Here is a 24,045-nt window from a genome sequence, read left to right on the forward strand (position 1 = left end):
ATAAAGCATGGAGGGGATATAAAAGAGTAAACTTTTTGTATGCAACTGAAGTTATCAGTTTAAAATAGATTATTAGAACCATACATGTATTATGTAATTCCCATGCTAACAACAAAGAAAATACCTGTAAAAGTTGCACAAAGGAAAAGGGAATCAAAGCATATTACTAAAAAAAACAAAAATCAACAAAACACAAAGTAAGGCAGCAAGAGAGAAAAAGAAGGACAAAATGATCAGAAGACATACAGAAAACAGTGAAATGGCAATAGAAAGTCCTTCTCTATCAGTAATTACATTAAATGCAAATGGATTAAACTCTCCAGTCAAAATACATAGAATGACTGAATGGATAAAAAACAAGGTCCAATTGTATGCTGTCTACAAGAAACTCGTTTTAGATGTAAGGATATACATAAGCTGAAAGTGAAAGGATGGAAAACATACTCCATGCAAATGGTAAGCACAAGAGAGCAGGGGTGGCCATACTCAATGGTGAGAGACTGAAAGCCTGCCTGCTAAAATCAGGAGCAAAACAAAGATATCCTCTCTCACCACTTCTTTTTAGCACAGTACTGGAAGTCTTAGCCGGAGAAGTTGGGCAAAACGAAGAAAGAAAAGGTATCCAAATTTAAAAGGAAGAAGTAAAACTATCGCTGTTCGTAGATGACGTGATCTTATATGTAGAAAACCCTAAAGGTTCTGCAGAAAACTGTTGGAAGTGATAAACCAACTCATTGAAGTTGCAGGATGCAAAATTAAGACTCAAAAATCAGTTGCATTTCTCTACACTAACAATTAGCAATCCAAAAAGGAAATTTAAGAAAACAGTCTCATTTACAATAGTATCAAAAAGAACAAAATACTTAGGGATAAACTTAATCAAGGAGGTGAAAGACGAGTACACAGCAAACTACGAAACATTGCTCAAAGAAATAAAATAGGACACAACTAAATGGAAAGGCGTCCTGTGTTGGAAGACTGAATATTGTTAAGAGTCCATGCAGCCCAAAGCAGTTTATAGATAGGATTCGATCTAGAAAAATCCAAATGGCATTTTTCTTTTGCAGCAATAGAAAAACATCTCAAAATTCATATAGAATCTCAAAGGACCCCAAGTAGCCAAAACAATAAAAAAAAAAAAAAAAGAAACAGTGCCAGAGGCCTCACAGTTTCTGATTTTAAAACATATAAAGCTACATTCATCAAAACAGTTTGGTACTGGCGTAAAGCCAGACACATAGACCCATGGAACAGAATAGCAAGGAAGTTGCAAAGAGATAGCCATAATATGTAATATATGTATAAAATTTTAAAACATTCAATATGTACGTATAAAGTCAAAGTGTTCAACTAGACAGAAAGGACCTATGCTGGCTTCATGGGAGTGGGAACTCCTGGAAAGGGCAAGAGCAAATGGGATGGGAGAAGGCTGTGTTAGCTGTAATTGAAACATCTTATTTCTTTAAAATATCAAATAGAAATGTTAATAAAATGTTAGCATTGTAAAATCTGGGCAATGAGTACACAGTTGATGTTATAATATTATGTTTTTCTACCAGTCATTAGTATTTTGTAAGAAAACTTTAAAAACTAAAATGCAGTATTACCTGCTCAGAAACTAAAAGTGAACAGATAATATTTGTAATAAGGAAATTACTTCCTGCCTCAGGGTGTTGTTTCCAGATTAACAGGTGCCTTTCATGAGAAAATAATCATCTCTCATCAGCCTTAGGTTGCTTAGTATTTATTCCTCTTTGCAGTATTTTTTTCCCTTTATTTACATCCTTTTGCACTCTACTCATATTTGATTATACTGGTCCTTCCAGACTCTTTCCTCAGAATTATTTGTGCTTTTCATTTTCTCATCCTTGGACAGAAGACAGCAGTTCAGAAAGACATCTACACTCTGCTGACTATAAGTAGGAAAGCCTGCTGCAAGATACTAGCTGATATGTGCTTTATAGCTGAAAAACTTCCATTCGTGTCAGGTTGGGCCATCTTCTGGGGCAGGTTCATTCCCAAATTCATGACTGTTTCTTCGTGAAAGATGTTTGTTTTTCAAAACAATATGGACAAATTCCCTGGTGCAAAGCAAAGCCCACTGAAGGGTGTCCTTGCTGGTGCCCCAGCGGGCAGTAGCAGCAAGGCTAAAATGGTGATTGATTTTGTTAGTAGTTTAGGGCGTTCTTAGTCAAAATGTATCTATGATGTAATTGGTAAAATTCTTAACTGAATTTATCAAGAATATGAGATGTGTGTGCTAGTAGAATGTCCCCTGGACACTGACACATCTGATGCATTCCTAATTTGCTCTATTGAATGATGTTTGCTACGGAAGTTTTTTTTAAAGAATTTTAAAATTCAACAAGATAAATTTCTTGCAGATATTTTTCTGAATGCGTTGAGTTTTTAGGGAAATTCAGTCTGTTGGATTAAGTTCATTTATACGTAATCAGAAGATTGAATTTAAAAAGCAATTTGATGCCTAATATACTTTTTGAGTCTCTTTATGAGTTTTTAAAGTCCTGCTTACTTTTAAGATCTAAAACCAGGAAGTGTTCTGCTCTCCATCCATAAAAGAACCTGGAGCCCTAAAAGCTTGTTTGAGACTCAGAACTCTAAGTCCACAATTCTCTAGTGAATTATAAATTCACCAAAGTGTGTTCTCGTGTCTTGAGTAGAAACTGATTTCAGGAAATCAGGTAGAGAAATGGCGTTGTGATAAGATTTGAAAGAGCTGCCAAACATGCTGGAGCCATTATAGTTCTTCCTGTCATATGTTATAATAATAATTAAAATATGTATCATCATAATATATAAATTTCCCTTATTATATATATAAAGTTTTCTGTACACTGTCAAGATTTAAAAATCAAAAAAATTGAATCAGAATACAGCATAGTCGGCAAACTACTTTCTGGTGCACTTGAATCCTGATATTTCCATTGTTTGTGAAATGTGAGTTTTATCATTACTTTCCTTCCACTAGTATGACTTCAAACATTGAAGCAACTGAAAGCCTCTCAAACTTTTTAAGCACCATGTAAACAATGCTATATTGGTTTTCTCTGTGGTTTGTGTTTTTCTAGAGGTGACCTACACATTGTTTTTTACTTTTTGCCGTTTGAATGGTTAAAGTTCATTTCAAAAGATTCAAAAGTGTCATAGAAAATATAGGAATTAATCTAATAACTTTGATGCATAAAGTGTCAGAGGAACAAAAAAAGAGGAAAATCTGTTTAGTTTCCTTTTGCCTTATTTTTAGAGACCTGATAAATGGTCTTGTCACAGCGTTTTAAATAGAGTTTCACTTGCCACCAAGTAAAATCAACAGTTCAGTGACAGAATGTTTAAATTCTCTCTGTTCTTTGCTACAAACCATCTAGAAGGAGCGACATTGTGGACTCTCTGAGCATCATCAGTTTATCTTGCACTTCTGTGGTTTGCTGGAGACGGTTTGGAAGCTTCAGTACGACCACATGGGAAAGACGTTTCCAGCAGTATATGGTTACCGTTGAGCCTTCTGCAGTTGAATTCTTGTGCAGAAGTCATTTGGAAGTGCTGCCCTGGTAATCAGTCAAGACCTCATGCTTAGTGTAATACAGTCTGGAAAGTACTGCATAACTCCAAGTATTGAAGTTGGATCTCCATGCTCTGGCAAGCTTCAGATCAAAAGAGAGAGCTGGAAGGCCATGAGCGCTTTGAAGCCCTTCAGAAGATTATCAGTTGGCCTGTCTGCGTTTTGGTAGAACCAAGAGCTACCTGAGTTTACATGGAACTTTAGAATTTTTCACGAAAATTATTTTGGACCTTTTTCAGCCTAATTGGGAGATACAATCTGCAGCCCATAAGTTTGAGTGCTTGATAAAAGCCCTTGGTGCCAAGACTCTTTTCCACCTACCCAGGCACAGCGATAGTGTCTGACTCTCCTTCTTTCTTAAAGATGATGAGAGAAGAGTTGCACTCATAGGTCTTTTAGAGGAAGATTGATAAAACAAGGCTGGAGGGCAAGATCACCACCTCCCTGCTTCTTTGTTTCAGAGTTCTGGATTTACTATGAGTACATGGAACTCTCAGGCATATTTTTCCATTTCTCAGACATTCATGGAGTCCTTACTCTATGCAAAATATTCTGTGAGATTCTGTGCAAAATATACACACGAAAAAGCATTCTACATCTCACACACACACACACACACACACACACACACACACACACACGCAACTACTTTCCTCCTCTCCTATTCCACCTAGAAAGCTCATATATTCCAAAAACTTAAGGTATTTACAAGTCAAGCTAAGTATGTCTTTTTGTTAACAACTTAGATGTTGGACTCAAAAACACATTAATTTTAGGTCTAAAACCACCTTGATAGTGAGTTTGAGAAGATGTTAGAGCGCTGTGGAAGACAGATGTTGAAGAGACCTCAGTTATTCAGGAAGATGGTAACAAACAAGAAGTGAAGTTTAGAAAAGGTGATTTCAGGAAAAAAGACAGACTGTTCACATATGAGAAGAAGAAATTGTGTAGTTCAATAAAAAATTATCTCTGAGAATTTTACAGTTGATTATCAACAAAATAATACAGCTAAACTAACAGTTTATAAGAATCGATAGAAATGTAAACCTTAAATACAATTCTATCCTGTTTCCTTCAAGTATTCAGATTATTACTAGAGATTGATATCTCGTTCTGGGGACTGCTACTAACCACGGCATATGGAGATAGAGCAGCATTTCTCAGACTTCAGTACGCATAAGAATCCCCTGGAAAAATGCAAACAGATTCCTTGGCCTCGCTCCCAGCGATGCTGATGCTGCTGATTCTGAGGACCAAATTTTAAGTAGCTCTGACGTAGAGAAGTTGGACAGATGCTGAAGACTAAAGTGCAAGACCTCTGAGGAACAGCAGCTCTCGTAATCTAGTCAGGAGAGAGTAAGACAACATGTAATGTGAGAAACTAAGTCAAGTGATGGGCTAAGCACATGAATGCCCTAACATTCGCTGTATGCTTCCAGCTCCTAGAAATGACGGGGGAATTTTAACAATTAAATATATAATACTGTAAAACCAGGGGGGCTTTTGTTGAACCACAGATTATGAGAAAGGCTTAAAATGGTAGATAGTGAGATGTTTTTGAAGGAAAATACCACAGCCCAAAAAGCTTGCGAGAGTGGACTACAGCAAGAGGTAAACATTATTTTGGAGGTGAATTCAGGAAGTAGGAGGTTCCTGGCAGCCAACAAGATAACTTGTTGGACTACTGCAGTAACAGCTGCCAGCCAGCCAGACTGTCATATACTCCTCCTCCTTATCCACTATCCCCAGACAAGAGACAACAGAGGTGTCCTGTTCCTACAAGAAGGAGGGAGGAAGCTTCGGAGGAGAAGCGAGCACCAAATGCCTATCAACTCCCAGAATGCAGTTTATTGGCAACCCCAACCAGCACTACATCCTGACCCTCCCCACAAGTACTGGAGGCAGGCTACCAGAGCCTTCGTGGAGAGGCTAATGTGGAATCCCAAATTCCAGAAAGAACAAATAAACAAAAATCACCAGATATTCATGGAAAACCAACACCATAAGGAAAAATGAACCAAAAGCAACAAACAAAGATGCAAATACACCAATTAAATGCATTCCCTAGGACAAGCAAGTGGATTTTTTTTAAAAAGGAATAATTGTCCTAAGAATAATAAGAGAAACTATCAAATCCTTGAAATAGGAATAAGTTGGGTTTTTTTGTTTTTTTTTTTAAAGAGATAACTTAGGAGAAAAGAAGAAAATTCAATAAACAGGCTAAATAGGAGATACAATTGAATAGCAAATAATGACTTAAAAAAGTAAGCCAAGTAGTTCTCCTAGGATATAGTACAAAAGGACAAAGAAATGCAAAGGAAAGGAAAAGGTTTTTGTTTTTTCCTTTTATATATAAGAGATCAGAAGGGGACGTCGGGGAAGAAGGTGGGGTAGGAAGTGCCAGGAACCCATCTCTTCACCTAGACGACAATTTTACTGCCAGAATCTGTCTGATGTAGCTGTTTGGGAATTCTGCAGTCTGAAGACTTCAGTGTTCAGGTGAAGGCGTGGCCAGTAAGCTGTGGATCCTTTCAGCTCTTGTCATGGTGCATCCCCAACCCCCTAGACAGCCGTACCTTCCTTCCTAGACAGGCTCACGGGAACCAGGGTGGGCATTGCTTGATGAGTTTTGTGTAGTACTAAAGGAGAATGTGCACAATTATATGAAGCAGCTATTAAAATACTCCTGCCTTCTTAAATTATATGTCTTTGCAGGGCTAAACTCTCTTCATATACTTCAACTAAACCAACATATTGCAACAGATTAGATGCAGAAGTAAATGTAAGAATATAACTGTCAGGCTGGCCCCGTGGCCGAGTGGTTAAGTTTGCACACTCCGCTTTGGTGGCCCAGGGTTTCGTAAGTTCAGATCCTGGGCGCGGACATGGCACCGCTCATCAGGCCATGTTGATGCGGCATCCCACATGCTACAACTAGAAGGACCCACAACTGAAATACACAACTATATACTGGGGGGATTTGGGGAGAAAAAAGCAAAATAAAAAGAAGATTGGCAACAGTTGTTAGCTCAGGTGCCAATCTTTAAAAAAAAAAAAAAAAAATCTAAGTGTCTTCTTCCAGGCCATACAGTGAAGAGATCTGCAAACATAAAAGAATGCCGCTCTCTCACTAAATAGTTTTTTGTTTTGTAAAATATAGTTACTGTTTAACAAAAAATATTAGTCATGTTAACTTCTGCTGGGTTTATTATTATTACTTTTAGAAAATAATTATTTTTAGGTGTCTCTGTTTTAATTTCAAACATGATAAATTTTGGTAGTTATAACCTCAGGAACAAAAGCTCTTTGGTGTTCTCAGTAATTTTTAAGAGTTTAACACTGTTTTGAAACTAAAACAGTCTAAAAACTGCTGTCCTTTAGTGTCACAATCAACTTGCCCCACCCATGTACAGATAACTTCCTACTAGCGTTTTAGTTCTGGACTCTTAAATATAAGCTGACAGGTAATGGTCAGCAGTTACTTAAGGAAATCATTTTAAGCGTACAATATGAAAAAGTTGGAACCAATGAAAATAAAGAAAAAAAGATTATTCAAAGAAAAGAACACCTCAAACAAATTAGTATTGGTGTCCCCATAAAAATAAAAGGTAATATTATATTCATTAAACAAGAACAAGATGTTGTTTAAAAAGAAAAGAACATCCAGAGGATGGAATAAGTAGTTCTTGGAAATTAATAATGAGAGAATGGTAATGGAAAGCATAATAAGAGGATTGGAAGATAAAGTTGGACAGTTCTTTCAAAATCTGCAGCAGTAAGACCAAGAGATAAAAAATAAGAAAGAAAGGACACTCGGTTTTCTTCTGGCAGTGAGAGGCCCAGCAGCCTGGGCTGAGCTGGAAGAAAGATGGCAGCAGCCGTGGGACAGGATTTGGCTCAGCTCATGAATTCAAGCAGCTCTCATAAAGATCTGGCAGGCAAGTATCGCCAGATCCTGGAAAAAGCCATTCAGTTATCTGGGGCAGAACAATTAGAAGCTTTGAAAGCTTTTGTGGAAGCAGTGGTAAATGAGAATGTCAGCCTTGTGATCTCTCGACAGTTGCTGATTGATTTCTGCACACATCTCCCTAACCTGCCTGAGAGCACAGCCAAAGAAATCTATCGTTTCACCTTGGAGAAGATCCAGCCTAGAGTCATTTCATTTGAGGAGCAGGTTGTTTCCATAAGACAGCATCTTGCATCCATATATGAGAAAGAAGAAGACTGGAGAAATGCAGCCCAAGTGTTGGTGGGAATTCCTTTGGAAACAGGACAAAAAGAATACAATGTAGATTATAAACTGTAGACATACCTGAAGATTGCTAGGCTATATCTGGAGGATGATGATCCCGTCCAGGCAGAGGCTTACATAAATCGAGCATCATTGCTTCAGAATGAATCAACCAACGAACAGTTACAGATACATTATAAGGTATGCTATGCACGTGTTCTTGATTACAGAAGAAAATTCATTGAAGCTGCACAAAGGTACAGTGAGCTCTCTTACAAGACAATAGTGCACGAAAGTGAAAGACTAGAGGCCTTAAAACATGCTTTGCACTGTACCATCTTAGCATCAACAGGACAGCAGCGTTCTCGGATGCTAGCTACTCTTTTTAAGGAGGAAAGGTGCCAGCAACTTGCTGTTTATGGGATCCTAGAGAAATGTACCTAGATAGGATCATCAGAGGAAATCAACTTCAAGAATTTGCTGCCATGCTGTTGCCTCACCAAAAAGCAACCACAGCTGATGGTTCCAGCATTTTGGACAGAGCTGTTATTGAACACAATTTGTTGTCTGCAAGCAAATTATATAATAATATTACCTTCGAAGAACTTGGAGCTCTTTTAGAGATATCTGCAGCTAAGGCAGAAAAGATAGCATCACAAATGATAACAGAAGGCCGTATGAATGGATTTATCGATCAGATTGATGGAATAGTTCATTTTGAAACACGAGAAGCCCTGCCAACATGGGACAAACAGATCCAGTCACTTTGTTTCCAAGTGAATAACCTTTTGGAGAAAATTAGTCAGACAGCACCAGAATGGACAGCACAAGCCATGGAAGCCCAGATGGCTCAGTGACTCCCTGCAGAACCTCTGTGCACACTACGTCTTTTTCCATGTTGTTCAGATTGATTTCACTCTCTCTCCAAAGCATTTGCATCATGACCTTACGTATTTCAATCCCTTTTGTGCTGGATTCTATTTAAAGAAGACATTATCAGAGCAGGAAGTACAAGCATTTAAAAATATGTAGTTCCCATGTATTCAGGGTCTCTGTGCATCAAACTAAGATGTTTTGAAAGCTTTTTCTTTAAATGGAATAAGTGAAATATCTGTGGCTGAAAAGTTTGGGATTTGTGATAACTTTGTAGTCATGTAAAACTTAAGTGCTTTGTGCCTCTCCAAATGTGATTATTCTAATAAATGGAGCAGTGAGCCAAAAAAATTTTTTTAAAAATAAAATAAGAAAGAAAGGATAGAGAACTGTCCAGAAGTTTAGCATCCAAAAAATTGGAGTTCCCAGAAAAAACAGAGAAAAGAATGGGTGGGAAATTATCAAAGAAATAATCCAAGAGAACTTTCCTGATTTAAGATCTGCTGAGTGCCCAGCACAATGAATAAAAATAAATCCATACCAAAACACATCATTTTGAAAATTTCAAAGAGGATATCCAAGAGCCTCCATGGAGTAAAAATAGGACTTATACAAAGGATCAGGATTCATTCTAGCATAGGACTCCTCAAGAACATTACTGGAAGCTAAAAGACAGTAGGACCACCCTTTCACAATTCTATAGGAAGATGACCAGAACTCTATACTTAGCCAAAGTATCAATCAAATGTGAGAGTAAAATAAAGACATTTTTAGACTTACTGCCTCAAATACTTTACCTCTCTTGTACCTTTTCCCACATAAGAAATATGAACCAAGAAAGAAGGTTTGGAATCCAGGAGAGAAGTGTAGGACATCCTCAGGATGGAGATCCCAAGATAATAAGTGTACAGAGGGAGTACAAAGCAACCTGTCCAGAATGGAACAGGTCAAAATGTTCTAGGAGAAATTTCTTTAAGAAGATGAAAATGGTAGAATGTCAGATGTGTTTGAATGTATTACAAGGAGATTACACACTTGGGTGGGAGTTTGGGGTTAAAATACCAATCATTGCAAACAAGGCAAATAACAGTCATTAAACCCAGGGAAAAACAACATATTGAATATTTAAGGAATGAGTTAGGCTTGAAAATGGTTGCCTCTGAGATCAGAAAATGGGAGTGGCAGTGCTCTTTCAAAAGCTGCTGTTTTTCATAAGCTTTGAAGAGCTATTTGACTATTTAAGGTAGTTGTATCTATAAGACTGATAAAAATAAAAAAAGTTAAAAAAAAGAAAAAGAATATCTGGGCCTCTTACAATGGTCTACGAAAGCCTGACTTCTCCTCCCCTCCCCCCTTCACTGGGGTCTAGCAGCTTGGCCTCCTCGCTGTATAGGGTCTTTGCATTTGCTTTGTATCTGCCTGCAGCATTTTGCTCCCAGATATACACAGGTTTTCTTCATAGACTTCCTTTAAATCTCTGCTCAGTGTTCCCTCGGCCAATTCTCGCCTGCCTTAATGCGTCAGTGTGCTTTACTTTTCAGTGTGGCGCTTGCTGTCATCTGGCATTTCATTCCCTCTGTTACGAGGCTTTGTCTTTGCTTTTGTATCATGAACACGACAGGCAGCCTTGCATATAGTAAGGGTTCAAAAAATATTTATTAAATGAATAAAAGCAAATTCAGTGAAGAGGACATACAGGTGGGTAACAAACATAAGTACTTGATTTAGAAAGTTATCAGGAAAATGCAAATGAAAGCAATGGTATAATTTTTGTCCAGATTAGCAAGAAATAAAAATACCGAGAATAATATTACTGGCAAGAGTGGAAAAGTAAACTGGTGGGTTTTGGAAGGCAATTTAACATGCAGATACTCACATGGGGGACAGGTGGGCATGTGCAGGGCTGCCACTGCAGCTAGTGTCTGTCATAGTGACCGATTCAGAACAACCTGAATGCCTGCAAATAGAGGCACTGTTAAATTACAGAACACATACTCTTTAATAATAGGCAGCAAGTAAAGAAAAACGAGGGACTGTGTGTTCTATATCGTGGTTCCATTTATGTTTCACAAAACAACACTAAGTTTCTAGATTTATGACTATATATGTATGAAAATACCTAGAAAAAGATCTAATAGCATACATCTCAAACTTTCGTGTTATTGATCTCTAGTTCACTTCTTCATTTAACATCTACGTCTTGAGCATGTAGTGTGTGTAAGGAGTTGTCCCCACGTGCTAGGAATAGAGCAGTGAGCAAAACAGAAAAAAGTGCCTGCTCTCGTAGAGCTGATGTGCCAGCAGGGAGGACCAGATCAGGAACAGTAAACAAGTAAATACGATATAGCTCAGTGATGAAGAGGATCCTGGAGAAAAGTGAACCAGGGTGAGAGAGAGAGGGGAAGTACACAGTGGGGTGGGAGGGCACTCGCTGTGTTAAGCTCTGCTGTCCAGTGGAGCTTTCTGCAGTAATAGACAAGTCCTGTAAATTTGCACCATCCAATACTGTAAGCGGTAGCCTCACGTAGCTGTTGAACACCGGATCTGTGGCTAGTCCAACTGAGGAGTGGAATTTTATTTCATTTAAATTAATATGAATTTAAATTGCCACATGTGGCTGATTGCTATGGTATTGTTCAGTGCGTTTATATGGGATGGTCAGGGAAGCCCTCACATAAAGCAGCATTTGAGCTGAGACCTATATGAAATGAAGTTAGCCGTGTGTTCCAGGCAGAATGAGCAACAGGACCTTATCTGGAGTAGTTGGAGGCCTGTAAGGCCAAAGCAGAATGAGCAAGGGTAAGAGTGCAAGGAGATGAAGCCAGAGAAACAGAAGAGGCCCCATCGTGGAAGGCCTTGGCGTGCTCTCTGCGTGAGGCGGGAAGCTATTGCAACGCTTTGAGCAGACAAGTGAAGTGATTTGACTTTGTAAAAGGTTGCTGGAACTGTTCTGATGATGAACAGTGGGGCTGAGAGCAAAAGCGGGGAGAAGCTTAGGAGGCTCCTACAGTTCCCCAGGCTGGAGGTGATGTTGAATTAAGGGGGCAGTGATGGAAGTGCAGAGAAGGAGTCAAATGAATTGACAGTAATTATCACTGGAGCAGACAAGGGCCGTGAGAGAAAGGGTGGAGTCGAGAAGGAGCTTGGAAGGCTTTGGCCTCAGCAAATGAGATAGGGAGCACTCGGGGGGAGAGGACATTTGGGGAACCGATTCTGGAGCTCTGTTTTTGGCATGGTAAGTTGGAGGTGCCTATAGAGAGTTATGCCAAAGACCTGACAATGAGTGATGTTAAAATGGGAACTTTAGCTAGAGTTTCTTCTTAGAGAATTGAGTAAGAGAGGTGAATTCATAGATGGTGTTAGGGTAGCCCTCTTTCTGTGAAGGGCAAAGCAAGTGACCTGTCATCAGTCTTTTCAGCATGAAGATTTTATGTCTTAAATTACATGTGGCTCTAAGATTTGGGCAATTATTTCTTATTTAATCCGTAGAATGACTCCTGAACGAGTGAGGGCCCTGTCACGAGTTTGTGTCCCGCTTATTACTCTGCCGGATTTTGAACCCCTGGTGGAGGCGCTGCTCACCTGCCATGGATGTGAACCTCAGGAGGTGCTCTGGCCTGAGTTCTTCGATGCTGTGAGTGAGGCCTTTTTGCTGTAAGTGATGTCTATTTAATAACCTGTCAGCTTTGTTTTTCCTTTTCTTAGAATACTTTAGTATGTTGGAAATGCAGTTTTCAAACTGTTTGGTCTCAGTACCACTTTACCCTTTGAAAGATTATTGAGGATCACAATGAGGGTTTTTTTAATGTGGGTTATATTTATCAATATTTATCACACTTGAAATTAAAACATAAGTTTTTAAAATATGTGTTATTTCATTTTAAAATAACAATAAATTGATTACATGTTAACACAAATAGGTTTTTTTTGGTGAGGAAGATATCCTTGAGCTAGCATCTGTGCCAGTCTCCCTCTGTTTTGTATGTGGGACGCCACCACAACATGGCTGACAAGTAGTGTAGGTCCACACCTGGGATCTGAACCCAAGAACCCAGGCCACTAAAGCGGAGCATGCTGAACTTAACCACTATGCCACAGGGCTGGCCCCACAAATTGCGTATTTTTATGAAAAACAATGATCTTTTCCAAGAAAAAAAAATGTTTAATAGGAATGGCATTGTTTTACATTTTTGCAAATCTCTTTATTGTCTAACGTAAAAGATAGCTAGGTTCCCTATATAGTCTGCATTCAGTCTGGTGTGATAGGCTGTTTTGGTTAACGTATATGAAGGAAAATCCAGCCTCACACAGATAATGTAGCTGGAAGAGAGGAATATTTTAATAGCCATCTCAGATAATTGTAGATAGTTTCCTTGGATACCTCACCAGAATTTGAAAATAGTAGTTTCTTAAAGGTTAATTGCAATGTGGAATCTGAAATTATATGAATGAGCTTTTCATCCTGTTAAATGAAAATGTGTTGGTCTATCTTGTACTTTCAATGGATCTTTTCCCAGGCAGGGTTGCATAGCCTCACGCGTGGTTCATTTGGAAATATTGGTTCATTAAGTTATGCAGATCTTCTAAACATTTGACATACTCTTTTTACAGTATCAAAATTGACATTCATTCCTCTCACCACTGATCTTATCAGAAATGTCTGTAAGTATTGGGGAGCTGTCAAGCTCATGTTGGCAGAAACAAATTTTCCAAGATTCTAATTTCTGTTTAAAAACTCAAATTTAGTGTTGGCTACAAATACTGTTAGTTGTTTTCCTACTAGGATGACTGTGCTAATTTTTGATAAAGTATTTGCCAAACACTTAAGTTTGAATAACCATCATTTGTCTGCTGGTCATGCTTTCAACTAAAATTTCCATGAAAAGAAAACGTGGCTAATTGATCTGGCAGCTCAGATGGTTGCGCAGGTGCTTTTCCTCCAGACAACCATTATTTTTATGTCACAGAAGTGCTTTATGCATATTTTCCTTTTCACCACACAGAATTTTTTTTTATAAAAAGTATTCTTGGGGACCGCACGGTGGTTAAGTTTGCACGTTCCACTTTGGCGGCCCAGGATTTGCCCGTTCTGATCCGGGGTGCAGACCTGTGCACCACTTATCAAGCCACACTGTGGCAGGCATCCCACATATAAAGTAGAGGAAGATGGGCATGGATGTTAGCTCAGGGCCTGTCTTCCTCAGCAAAAAAAGAGGGGGATTGGTAGCAGATGTTAGCTCCGGGCTAATCTTCCAAAAAAAAAAAAGGTATTCTCAAGGGTAAAATTTAATAAAAGTAATATTTGATACTGCTTCATCAAACACATTTTTATGTGAAACTGGCAGTGTCTTTACTGTGCTCATGGAGTGGTGAGGAACACACTGGCTGCCGTCCCTGCTTTATTCATGTGAGGCACAGCAGTTTTAAAACACTGTTGCTTTTGCACCATAAGTACAAACATCATGCTCAGGAGAAACCATGAGATTCAAAATAGTTACTGAACACTTTAAGTGTTTGTATACCACATGTATGTATTGCCGGTTTCAGCTAAAAGAACTCCTGTCCTGGGACCGCCCCGTGGCCGAGTGGTGAAGTTCCTGCGCTCCACTTCGGCAGCCCAGGGTTTCTCTGGTTTGTATCCTGGGCACAGACGTGGCAGCGCTCCTCAGGCCGTGCTGAGGCGCCATTCCACATGCCGCAACTAGAAGGACCCACAACTAAAAGAAATGTGCAACTAGGTACTGGGGGGATTTGGGGAGAAAAATTAGGAAAAAAAAAAAGATTGGCAACAGTTGTTAGCTCGGGTGCCAACCTTAAAATAAAAAAAAAAAAACCCTCCTGTCCTTAGTTGGTGCTGATACCAGATGAATACAAGCAACACGGCTAGTCCAGCCATATCTAGAGATTCTGTTTTAAGGCAGAAGTACAGTTCTGTTGATAAAGTATTAACTTATCACATCTATGTTTGAATTATTTAATTCCTTTTTGTTTAGACTCTGAATGATTGGTCTCAAATTGATGCCACAATTAACTAGCACTATAATAGTGTTTGAAAACATTCTATTGAATAAGACACAATAAGGTAAATTATTAACATCTATAAAGCCAAGGGAAAAATAACTTTCCTCCTATTTGCTTTTCGTTCACACAGTTCAGCCCACTTCCTTTGGAGTAGATGTCTCCCTTTCATGAGTCAGAGAAATCTCTGATGTATTGGTCTCATCTTTTCCCAGTGAAACAGCTGGGGAATGAAAAAGCGAATCTTTTAATTCTCTTTTGTAAAGCTGATGGTCCATTCTCAAATATAAGAAAATATATTATAAATAAATTTTACTTTTGAATAAAATATCATTAAATTCTTTTGAAAATCTAAAAATGTTATATTTATATATAAATAAAAATATAAAATACATATAAATATATTTATATCTAAAATAATTTAAATAAAATTTAGAAAAGTTTTCAAAACATTTGGAAATAGCGTTGCAAAGTAAGACAGCAAAGTGTATTCACTTCTTGTTTTGTTTCCATGTTCTTGTTTCTCTTTTCTGTGTCTATAGGAGAAAAATATCAGAATATTTATTTATTTATTTTTATACTTTTTCCAGCTTTATTGAGATCTAATTGACTATGTCGTTTACGTTTAAGAGGTACAATGAGTTAATTTGATACAGTTTTATATTGCAAAAGGATCACCACCATAAGGTTAGCTAACAGCTCCATCACGTCACATAGTTACCATTTCTTTTTTGTGATGAGAACATTTAAGATTTACTCTCTTAGCAGATTTCTATATATACTACAGTGTTATTAACTGTAATCGCCAGGCTGTATATTAGATCCCCAGAACTTAGGAATCTTATAGCTAGAGGCTTGTACTGTTTGACCAACATCTCCTCGTTTCCCCCACTCTGTTTCTGTGATTCAGCTTTTTAAGATTCCACGTAAAGTGGTATCATACAGTACTGTCTTTGTCTGAGTTATAGCACTTAGCATAATGCCCTCAAGGTCCATCCCTGTTGTCATAAATGGCAGAATTTCCTTCTTTCTCATGACTGAATAATATTCCACTGTATATATATGTACATGTATATACATATGCATGTACGTATGTGTGAACTACATTTTCTTTATCCATTTATCCTTTGATGGACATTTAGGTTGTTTCCATACCTTGACTACTATGATTAATGCTCTCATAGACATGAGAATCAGATATCTTCTTGATATCCTGTTGTCATTTCCTTTGGATAAATACCCAGAAGTGGGATTACTGGATCGTATAGTAGTTCTAATTTTATTTTTTGAGGAAGCTGCATACTGTTTTCCATAGTGGCTACACAAATTTACATTCCTACCAACAGAGCACAAGGGTTCCCTTTTCTCCATGTCCTCGCCAAGGCTTGTTGTCACTTCTCTTTTTGACAATAGCCATTCTGATAGGTGTGAGGGGATATTCGTTGTGGTCTTGATTTGCATTTCCCTGATGATTAGTGATGTTTAGCACCTTTTCGTGTACCTGTTGGATGTTTGTATGTCTTCGGAAAAAGGTCTGATTCAGTGCCTCTGCCCATTTTTTAATTGGAATGTTTGGGTTTTTTTGCTGTTGAGTTATATGATTCTTTATATATTTTAGATATTAATCCCTGATCAGATATGTGATTTGCAAATGTTTTCTCTCATTCTGTAGGTTGCCTTTTCATTTTGTTGATGGTGTAGAAGCTTTTCACAGTGTAGAAGCTTTTTAGTTTGATGTAGTCCACTTGTTTATTTTTATTTTTGTTGTCTTTGCTTTTGGTGTCAAATCCAAAAAATCATTGCCAAGACCAGTGTCAAGGAGCTTATCTCCTGTGTTTTCTTCCAGGAGTTTTATGGTTTCAGGTCTTAAACATTCAATTCTTTAATCTGTTTTGAATTGATTTTTGCATGTGGCATAAGATAGGGGTCCAGTTTCATTCTTTTGCATGTGACTGCCCAGTTTTCCCAGCACCGTTTATTGAAGCAACTATCTTTTCCCCATTGTATACCCTTGGCTTCTTTGTAGTAATTTAATTGACCATGTATGCGTGGGTTTATTTCTGTGCTCTCTTTTGTTCCATTGATCTGTGTGTCTGTTTTATGCCAATGCCATGTTTTGATCACTACAGCTTTGTAATATAGTTTGAAATCAAGAAGCGTAATGCCTCCAGCTTTGTTCTTCTTTCTCAAGATTGCTTTGGCTATTTGGGGTCTTTTGTGGTTCCATACAAATTTTAGGGTTTTTTTCTGTTTCTGTGAAAAATGCCATTAGAGCTTTGATAGGAATTGCATTAAATCTGTAGATCACTTTTGTTTCTATGAACATTTTAGCAATATTAATTCTTCCCATCCATGAGCACTGAGTATCTTTCCATTTATTTGTGTCTTCTTCAATTTCTTTCATCAATATCTTATAGTGTTCAGTGAACAGATCTTTCACCTCCTTGGTTAGATTTATTCCTAGGTATTTTATTCTTTCTGATGCACTTATAAATGGGATTTTTTTTCTTAATTTCTTTTTTAGGTAAATTATTGTTAATGTATAGAAATACAACTGATTTTTGTACATTGATTTTGTATCCTACAGTTTACTGAATCTGTTTATTAGTTGTAACAGTTTTTTGGTGGAGTCTTCAGGGTTTTGTATGTATATCATGTCATCTACAAATAAAGACAGTTTTACTACTCCCTTTCAGATTTGAATGCCTTTCACTTCTATTTCTTGCCTAATTGCTCTGACTAGGACTTCCAGGACTATGTTGAATAAAAGTGGTGAGAGTGGGCATCCTTGTCTTATTCCTGATCTCAGAGGAAAAGCTTTCAGGTTTTCACTGTTGAGTATGTTGTCAGCTGTGAGCTTGTCATATATGCCTTTTATTATGTTGAGGTACGTTTCCTCTATACCCACTTTGTTGAGAATGTTTTTCGTGAATGGCTGTTAAATTTTATCAAATGCTTTTCTACATCTATTGAGATAATGATATGAGATGGTTTTTTTATCCTTCACTTTATTAATGTGGTGTGTCACTGTGACTTGCAGATGTTGAACCATCCTTCTGTGCTGGGTCATTGTGTATCATCCTTTTAATGTATTACTGAATTTGGTTTGCTAATATTTTGTTGAGGATTTTTGCATATTCATCCTGGATATTGGCCTGTAATTTTCTTTCCTTATAGGTTTTTGCATCGTTTTGGTAGCTGAGTAATGCTAGCCTTGTAAAATGAGTTTGGAAGTGGTCCCTCCTCTTCTATTTATTGAGAAGATTTTGAGAAGGATTGGTATTAATTCTTCTTTAAATGTTAGTAGAATTCAGCAGTGTAGCCATCTGGCTGGACTTTGTTGGGAATTTTTGATTCCTGATTCAGTCTCCTTGCTAGTAATTGGTCTGTTCAGATTTTCTGTTTCCTCATGATTCAGTCTTGGTAGGTTACATGTTTGTAGGTTACATGTTTGTAGGAATTTATCCATTTCTTCTCAGTTGCCTGATTTGTTGGTGTATAATTGTTCAGAGCAGTCTCTTATGATCATTTGTATTTGTGTGGTATCAGTTTTAAAAACTATCTCCTCTTTCATTTATAATTATTATTTTATTTCTCTCTCTTTTTTCCTGGTTAGTCTAGCTTATCAATTCTTTCTTTCATGGAGTGTGCCTTTGGTTTTGTATGTAAAAGTCATCATCAAACTCAGGGTCATCTTGGTTTTCTCTTAGGTGGTTTTTTTTTTCCTAAGGAAGACTAGCCCTGAGCTAACATCTGCCACCAATCCTCCTCTTTTTGCTGAGGAAGTCTGGCCCTGAGCTAACACCCGTGCTCATCTTCCTGTGCTTTATATGTGGGACGCCTACCACAGCGTGGCTTGCCAAGCGGTGCCATGTCCGCACCCGGGATCCGAACCGGCGAACCTCGGGCCGCCAAAGTAGAATGTGTGAACTTAACCGCTGCACCACTGGGCCAACCCTAGGATCCATTTTGAGTTAATTTTTGTGAAGGGTGTAAGGTCTGTGTCTAGATTCTTCTTTTTGCATGCGGATGTCCAGTTGTTCCAGTATCTTGTGTGAAAATACAGTCTTTACTCAATTGTATTCCCTTTGCTCCTTTTTCAAAACTCAGTTGACAATATTTATTTGGGTCTATTTCTGAACTCTGTATTCTGTTCCATTGGCCTAGTTTTCAATGCCACACTGCTTTGAGTACCATAGCTTTATAAGAAGTCTTAAAGTCAGTCCTCCAACTGTGTTCTTCTCCTTCAATACTGTGTTGAGTGTTGGGGTCTTTTGTCTCTCCATATAAACTTTAGAATCAGTTTGTTGACATCCACAAAATGCTTTGCTAGAATTTTGAGCGAGATTACATTGAGTTTATAGATGAAGTTGAGAAGAACTGACATCTTGACAATTTTGTTCTTTCTATCCATGAATTTCTCTCCATTTGTTTAGTTCTTTGATTTTGTTCATCAGAGTTTTTTAGTTTTCCTCATATAGATCCTGTACATATTTTTGTTAGATTTATACCTCAGTATTTTGTTTTTGGGGATAGTAATGTAAATGTTATTTTCTTTTTTTTTTTTTGAGGAAGATTAGCCCTGAGCTAACTACTGCCAGTCCTCCTCTTCTTTTTGCTGAGGAAGACTGGCCCTGAGCTAACATCCATGCCCATCATCCTCTACTTTATTTGTGGGACGCCTACCACAGCATGGCGTGCCAAGCAGTGCCATGTCTGCGCCTGGGATCCGAGCCAGTGAACCCCGGGCTGCCAAGAAGCGGAATGTGTGAACTTAACCGCTGCACCACTGGGCCGGCCCCTGGTATTTTCTTTTTAATTGTAAATTCTACTTCTTCATTGCTGGTATATAGGAAAGTGATTGGCTTTTGTATTTTAACCTTGTATCCTGCAACTTTGCTATAATTGCTTATTGGTTCCAGGAGGTTTTTTGTCAGTTCTTTTGGATTTTCTACATAGAAGAGCCTGTCATCTGTGAACAAAGACAGTTTTATTTCTTCCTTCCCATTCATATACCTTTTATTTCCTTTTCTGTTCTTATTGCATAAGCTAGAATTTCTAGTATGATGTGGAAAAAGGATGGTGCCTGGGGAGATCTTTGCTTTGTACCTGATCTTAGTGGGCAAGATTCAAGTTTCTCACCATGAAGTATGATGTTAACTAGAAATATTCTTTATCAATTTGAGTAAGTTCCCCTCTATATCTAGTTTACTGAGAGTTTTTCTATTGAATGGGTTTGGATTTTATGCTTTTTCTGCATCTGTTGATGTGATTTTTTCTTTTTTTTAGCCTGTTGATATGATGGGTTACATTAATTAATTTTCAAAGTTGAACCAGCCCTCTATACCTGGGAAAAATTCTGCTTGGTCATGATGTATGATTCTTTTTATACATTGTTGGATTCAGTTTGCTAGGAAAATTGTCCCTTGGTATCTGTGAGGAATTCCAGGACCCCCTATTTATACCAAAATCTGCAGATGCTCAATTCCCTTAACATAAAATGGTGTAGTATTTGCATATAACCTATACACACATTCTCCTATATACTTTAAATCATCTCTAGATTATGTATAGTACCTCATACAATGTAAATGCTATGTAAATGTTATTATACTGTATTGTTTAGGGAATAATGACAAGAAAAAATGTTCAGTACATGTTCAGTACAGATGCAGCCTTGTAGGCCTTTCAATCCATAGTAAGTTGAATCCGTGGATGCCGAACCCATGGATTTGGAGGGCTGGCTGTACTTTGTTGAGGATTTTTGTACCTGTGTACCTCTAATTCTTATTGTGTTCAAGAGAGATATTGGTCTCTAAGTTTGCTCGTAATGTGTTTGTCTGCTTTTGGTATTAGTGTAATTCTGGCCTCCTAGAATGAGTTAGGAAGTATTCCCTCTGCTTCTATCCTTAGAAAGAAATTGTAGAGAATTCCTATCATTTCTTCCTTAAATCTTTAGTTGAATTCAGCAGTGAGTCTATCTAGGCCTGGTGCTTTCTGTTTTGAAAGGTTATTAATTGTTCATTCAATTTCTATAATAGATATAAGCCTACTCATTCTGTTTCTTCTTGTGTGAGTTTTGGCAGATTGTGTCTTTCAAGGAATTGGTCTGTTTCATTTAGGTTATCAAATTTGTTGGCATAGAATTGTTTATAATGTTCCTTTATTAGCCTTTTAATGCCTGTAGGATCTGTGGTGATGTCTCCTCTTTCATTTCTGACGTTAATAATTTGTGTCCTTTCTTTTTGTTTTTTAGTTAGCCTGGCTAGAGGTTTATTGATTATATTGATCTTTTCCAAGAACTAACTTTTGGTTTCATTGATTTTTCTCTGTTGAGTTCCTGTTTTCAATTTCATCGATTTCTGCTCTAATTCTTTTTTTTTTTTTGGAAGATTGGCACCTGTGCTAACATCTGTTGCAATCTTCTTTTTCTTCTTCTTCTTCTCCCCAAAGCCCCCCAGTACATAGTTGTATATTCTAGTTGTGAGTGCCTCTGGTTGTGCTGTGTGGGATGCCGCCTCAGCATGGCCTGATGAGTGGTGTCATGTCCATGCCCAGGATCCAAACCGGCAAAACCCTGGGCTGTTGAAGTAAAACACGCGAACTTAACCACTCAGCCACGGAGCTGGCTGCTCTAATTCTTATTGTTTCTTTTCTTCTGCTTACTTTGGATTTAATTTGCCCTTTTTTTCCTAGTTACCTGGTGTGGAAACTTAGATTATTGATTTTAGATCTTTCTTCTTTTCTAAATATGTATTCAGTGCTATAAGTTTCCCTCTAAGCACTGCTTTTGCTGCATCCCACAAATTTTGATGTTGTGTTTAATTTTCATTTAGTTCAAAATAATTTTATATTTCTCTTAAGGTTTCTTCTTTGATCCTTGTATTATTTAGAAGTGTGTGGTTGAATCTCCATGTAATTTAGGATTTTCAAGTTCTCTTTCTGTTATTGATTTCTAGTTCAATTCCATTGTGGTCTGAGAGCAGACGTTGTATGAATTATATTCTTTTAAATTTGTTAAGCTGTGTTTCACAGCCCAGGATGTGATCTGTCTTGGTGAATGTTCTATGTGAGCTTAAGAAAAATGTGTAATCTGCTGTTGTTGGATGGAGCAGTCTATAGATGGCAGTTATATCCAGTTGATGGTTCTGTTGAGTTCAACTATGTCCTTACAGATTTTCTGCCTGCTGAATCAGTCCATTTGTGATAGAGGAATATTGAAGTCTTCAACTAAAATGGTGGATTCGTCTATTTCTCTTTGCAACTCTATTGTTTTTTTCCCACATAATTTGACACTCTGTTGATAGGCATATGCAAGTTAAGGATTGTTATGTTGTCTTGGAGAATTGACCCCTTTATCATTGTATAATGAGCTTCTTTATTCCTGATAACTTTCCTTGCTTTGAAGTCTACTCTATCTGAAGTTAATATAGCTACTCCTGCTTTCTTTTGATGAGTGTTAGAATGTATATTTTTCTCTATCCATTTATTTTAATCTGTATGTGTCTTTATATTTAAAGTACATGTCCTGTAGATAGGTATAGTTGGGCCTTGTTTTCTGATTCACTTTGTCAATCTCTGTCTTTTAATTGGTGCATTTAGACCATTGAGGTTCAAAGTGATTATTGATATAGTTGGATTAATATCTATTACATTTGTTACTGTTTTATATTTGTTGCCCTTGTTATTTGTTCCTCTTTTTGTCTTCCACTCTTTTTTGTTACCTTTTGTGGTTTTAATTGAGCATTTTATATGATTTTATTTTATCTCCTTTCTTAGCATATTTGTTACATTCCTTTTTTTTTTTTAGTAATTGCCCTAGAGATTGCAGTATACATTTATAGCTAATCCAAGTCTTCTTTCAAATAACACTATACCATTTCACAGATAGTGTAAGTACCTTATAATAACAAACCAATCCTAATTCCTCCGTCCTGTCCCTTGTATCATTGCTGTTATTCATTTCATTTATATATAAGCATAAATAAGCATATATAGATAAACATATATAGTTGAATACATTGTTCCTATTATTATTTTGAACACACTGTTGTCTGTTACATCAATTAAGAAAATGAAAAATAAAAGTTTTTATTTTGCCTTCAGTTTCGGTGCTCTTTATGTAGGTCTGAATTTCTGACCTATATTATTTTCCTTCTCCCTAAAGAACTATTTTTTAACATATTTTGCAAGGCAAATCTACTGGCAGCAAATCTCCTCAATTTTTACTTGTCTGAGAAAGTCTTTATTTCTCCTTCACTTTTGAAAAATAATTTCACAGGGTACAGAATTCTGGATGGTGGTTTTTTCCTTTCAACACTTTAAATATTTCACTCCATTCTCTTCTGGCTTGCCTGGTTTCTGAGAACTTGGTTGTAAACTTATCTTTGCTCCTCTATAGGTAAGATTTTTTTTCCTCTGGCTTCCTTCAGGATTTTATTTTATCTTTGATTTTTTTTGTACTTTCAAAATGATATGCCTAGGCGTAATGTTTTGGAATTTATCCTGGTTGATGTTCTCTGAGCTTCTTGGATCTGTGATTTGGTGTCTGACATTAATTTGGGAAAATTCTTAGTCATTATTGTTTCGAGTATTTCTTCTGTTCCTTTCTTTCCTTTTTGTCCTTCTGCTATACCCATCACCTGTATGTTACATCTTGTAGTTGTCCTACATTCCTTGCATATTCTGTTCTGGTTTTTTCAGTCTTTATTCTCTTTGCTTTTCAGTTTTCAGGGTTTCTATTGATACATCTTCTAGCTCAGAGGTTCTTTCTTCAACCAGTTCATTAGTAAGCCTATCAAAGGTGTTCTTTATTTCTGTCACAATGTTTTTTTACCTTTAGTATTTCTTTTTGGTTCTTTCTCAGGATTTGCATCTGTCTGCTTACGTTGTTCACCTGTTCTTGCATGCTGTCTACTTTATCTATTAGAGCCCTTAGCATATTAATCAGAATTGTTTTAAATTCCCACATTGATAGTTCCAACATCCCTACCATGTCTCTTTCTGATGCTTGCTCTGTTCTCTTCAAATTATGTTTTTTTCTTTTTGATGTGCCTTGTAATTTTTTGCTTGATAGCTGGATATGACGTACTAGGTAAAAGGAACTGGTGTAATGTGGCTTTTTGTAATGTGGTGGTGACGTGGGAGGGGAAGCCTTCTGTGGCCTTATGATTAGTGAGTTTATACCTGTGGACTGTGAACTTCACAAGTTTCTCAGTTTTTTCTGCCCTCTTAGGTGGGACAGGATGGCTAGAGTGGCCGGAATTGGTTATTTGCCTTCTCCAGGTCAGTTAGGCTCTGATGACACCCGGTAGGTCAGGCTTTGGTTAACTGGTTTCCCTGA

At 37.4% G+C, this 24,045-nt stretch overlaps 2 protein-coding genes across 8 annotated transcripts in view; both read left to right on the forward strand.

The window, feature by feature from the left end:
* Positions 1 to 24,045, forward strand: part of FANCC (FA complementation group C) — a 256,029-nt gene that overhangs the window by 178,230 nt on the left and 53,754 nt on the right. For all 7 annotated transcript variants that reach the window (XR_006889046.1, XM_046664110.1, XM_046664113.1 and 4 more), the window contains one exon: positions 12,174 to 12,338. Coding sequence is in view for 6 of the 7 variants with exons in the window: in XM_046664110.1 (XP_046520066.1) it covers positions 12,174 to 12,338 (165 nt within the window). In the remaining variant the exon portion in view is untranslated. The remainder of the gene's footprint in view (positions 1 to 12,173; positions 12,339 to 24,045) is intronic.
* On the forward strand, positions 7,449 to 8,681 carry LOC124240897 (COP9 signalosome complex subunit 4-like). Its single transcript, XM_046664116.1, is given in 2 exon segments — positions 7,449 to 8,241; positions 8,244 to 8,681. Coding segments are annotated over 2 exon segments (1,218 nt in total). The 3' UTR covers positions 8,669 to 8,681.

Source organism: Equus quagga, chromosome 6 (genome assembly GCF_021613505.1).
Source record: "Equus quagga isolate Etosha38 chromosome 6, UCLA_HA_Equagga_1.0, whole genome shotgun sequence".
NCBI lineage: Eukaryota > Metazoa > Chordata > Mammalia > Perissodactyla > Equidae > Equus > Equus quagga.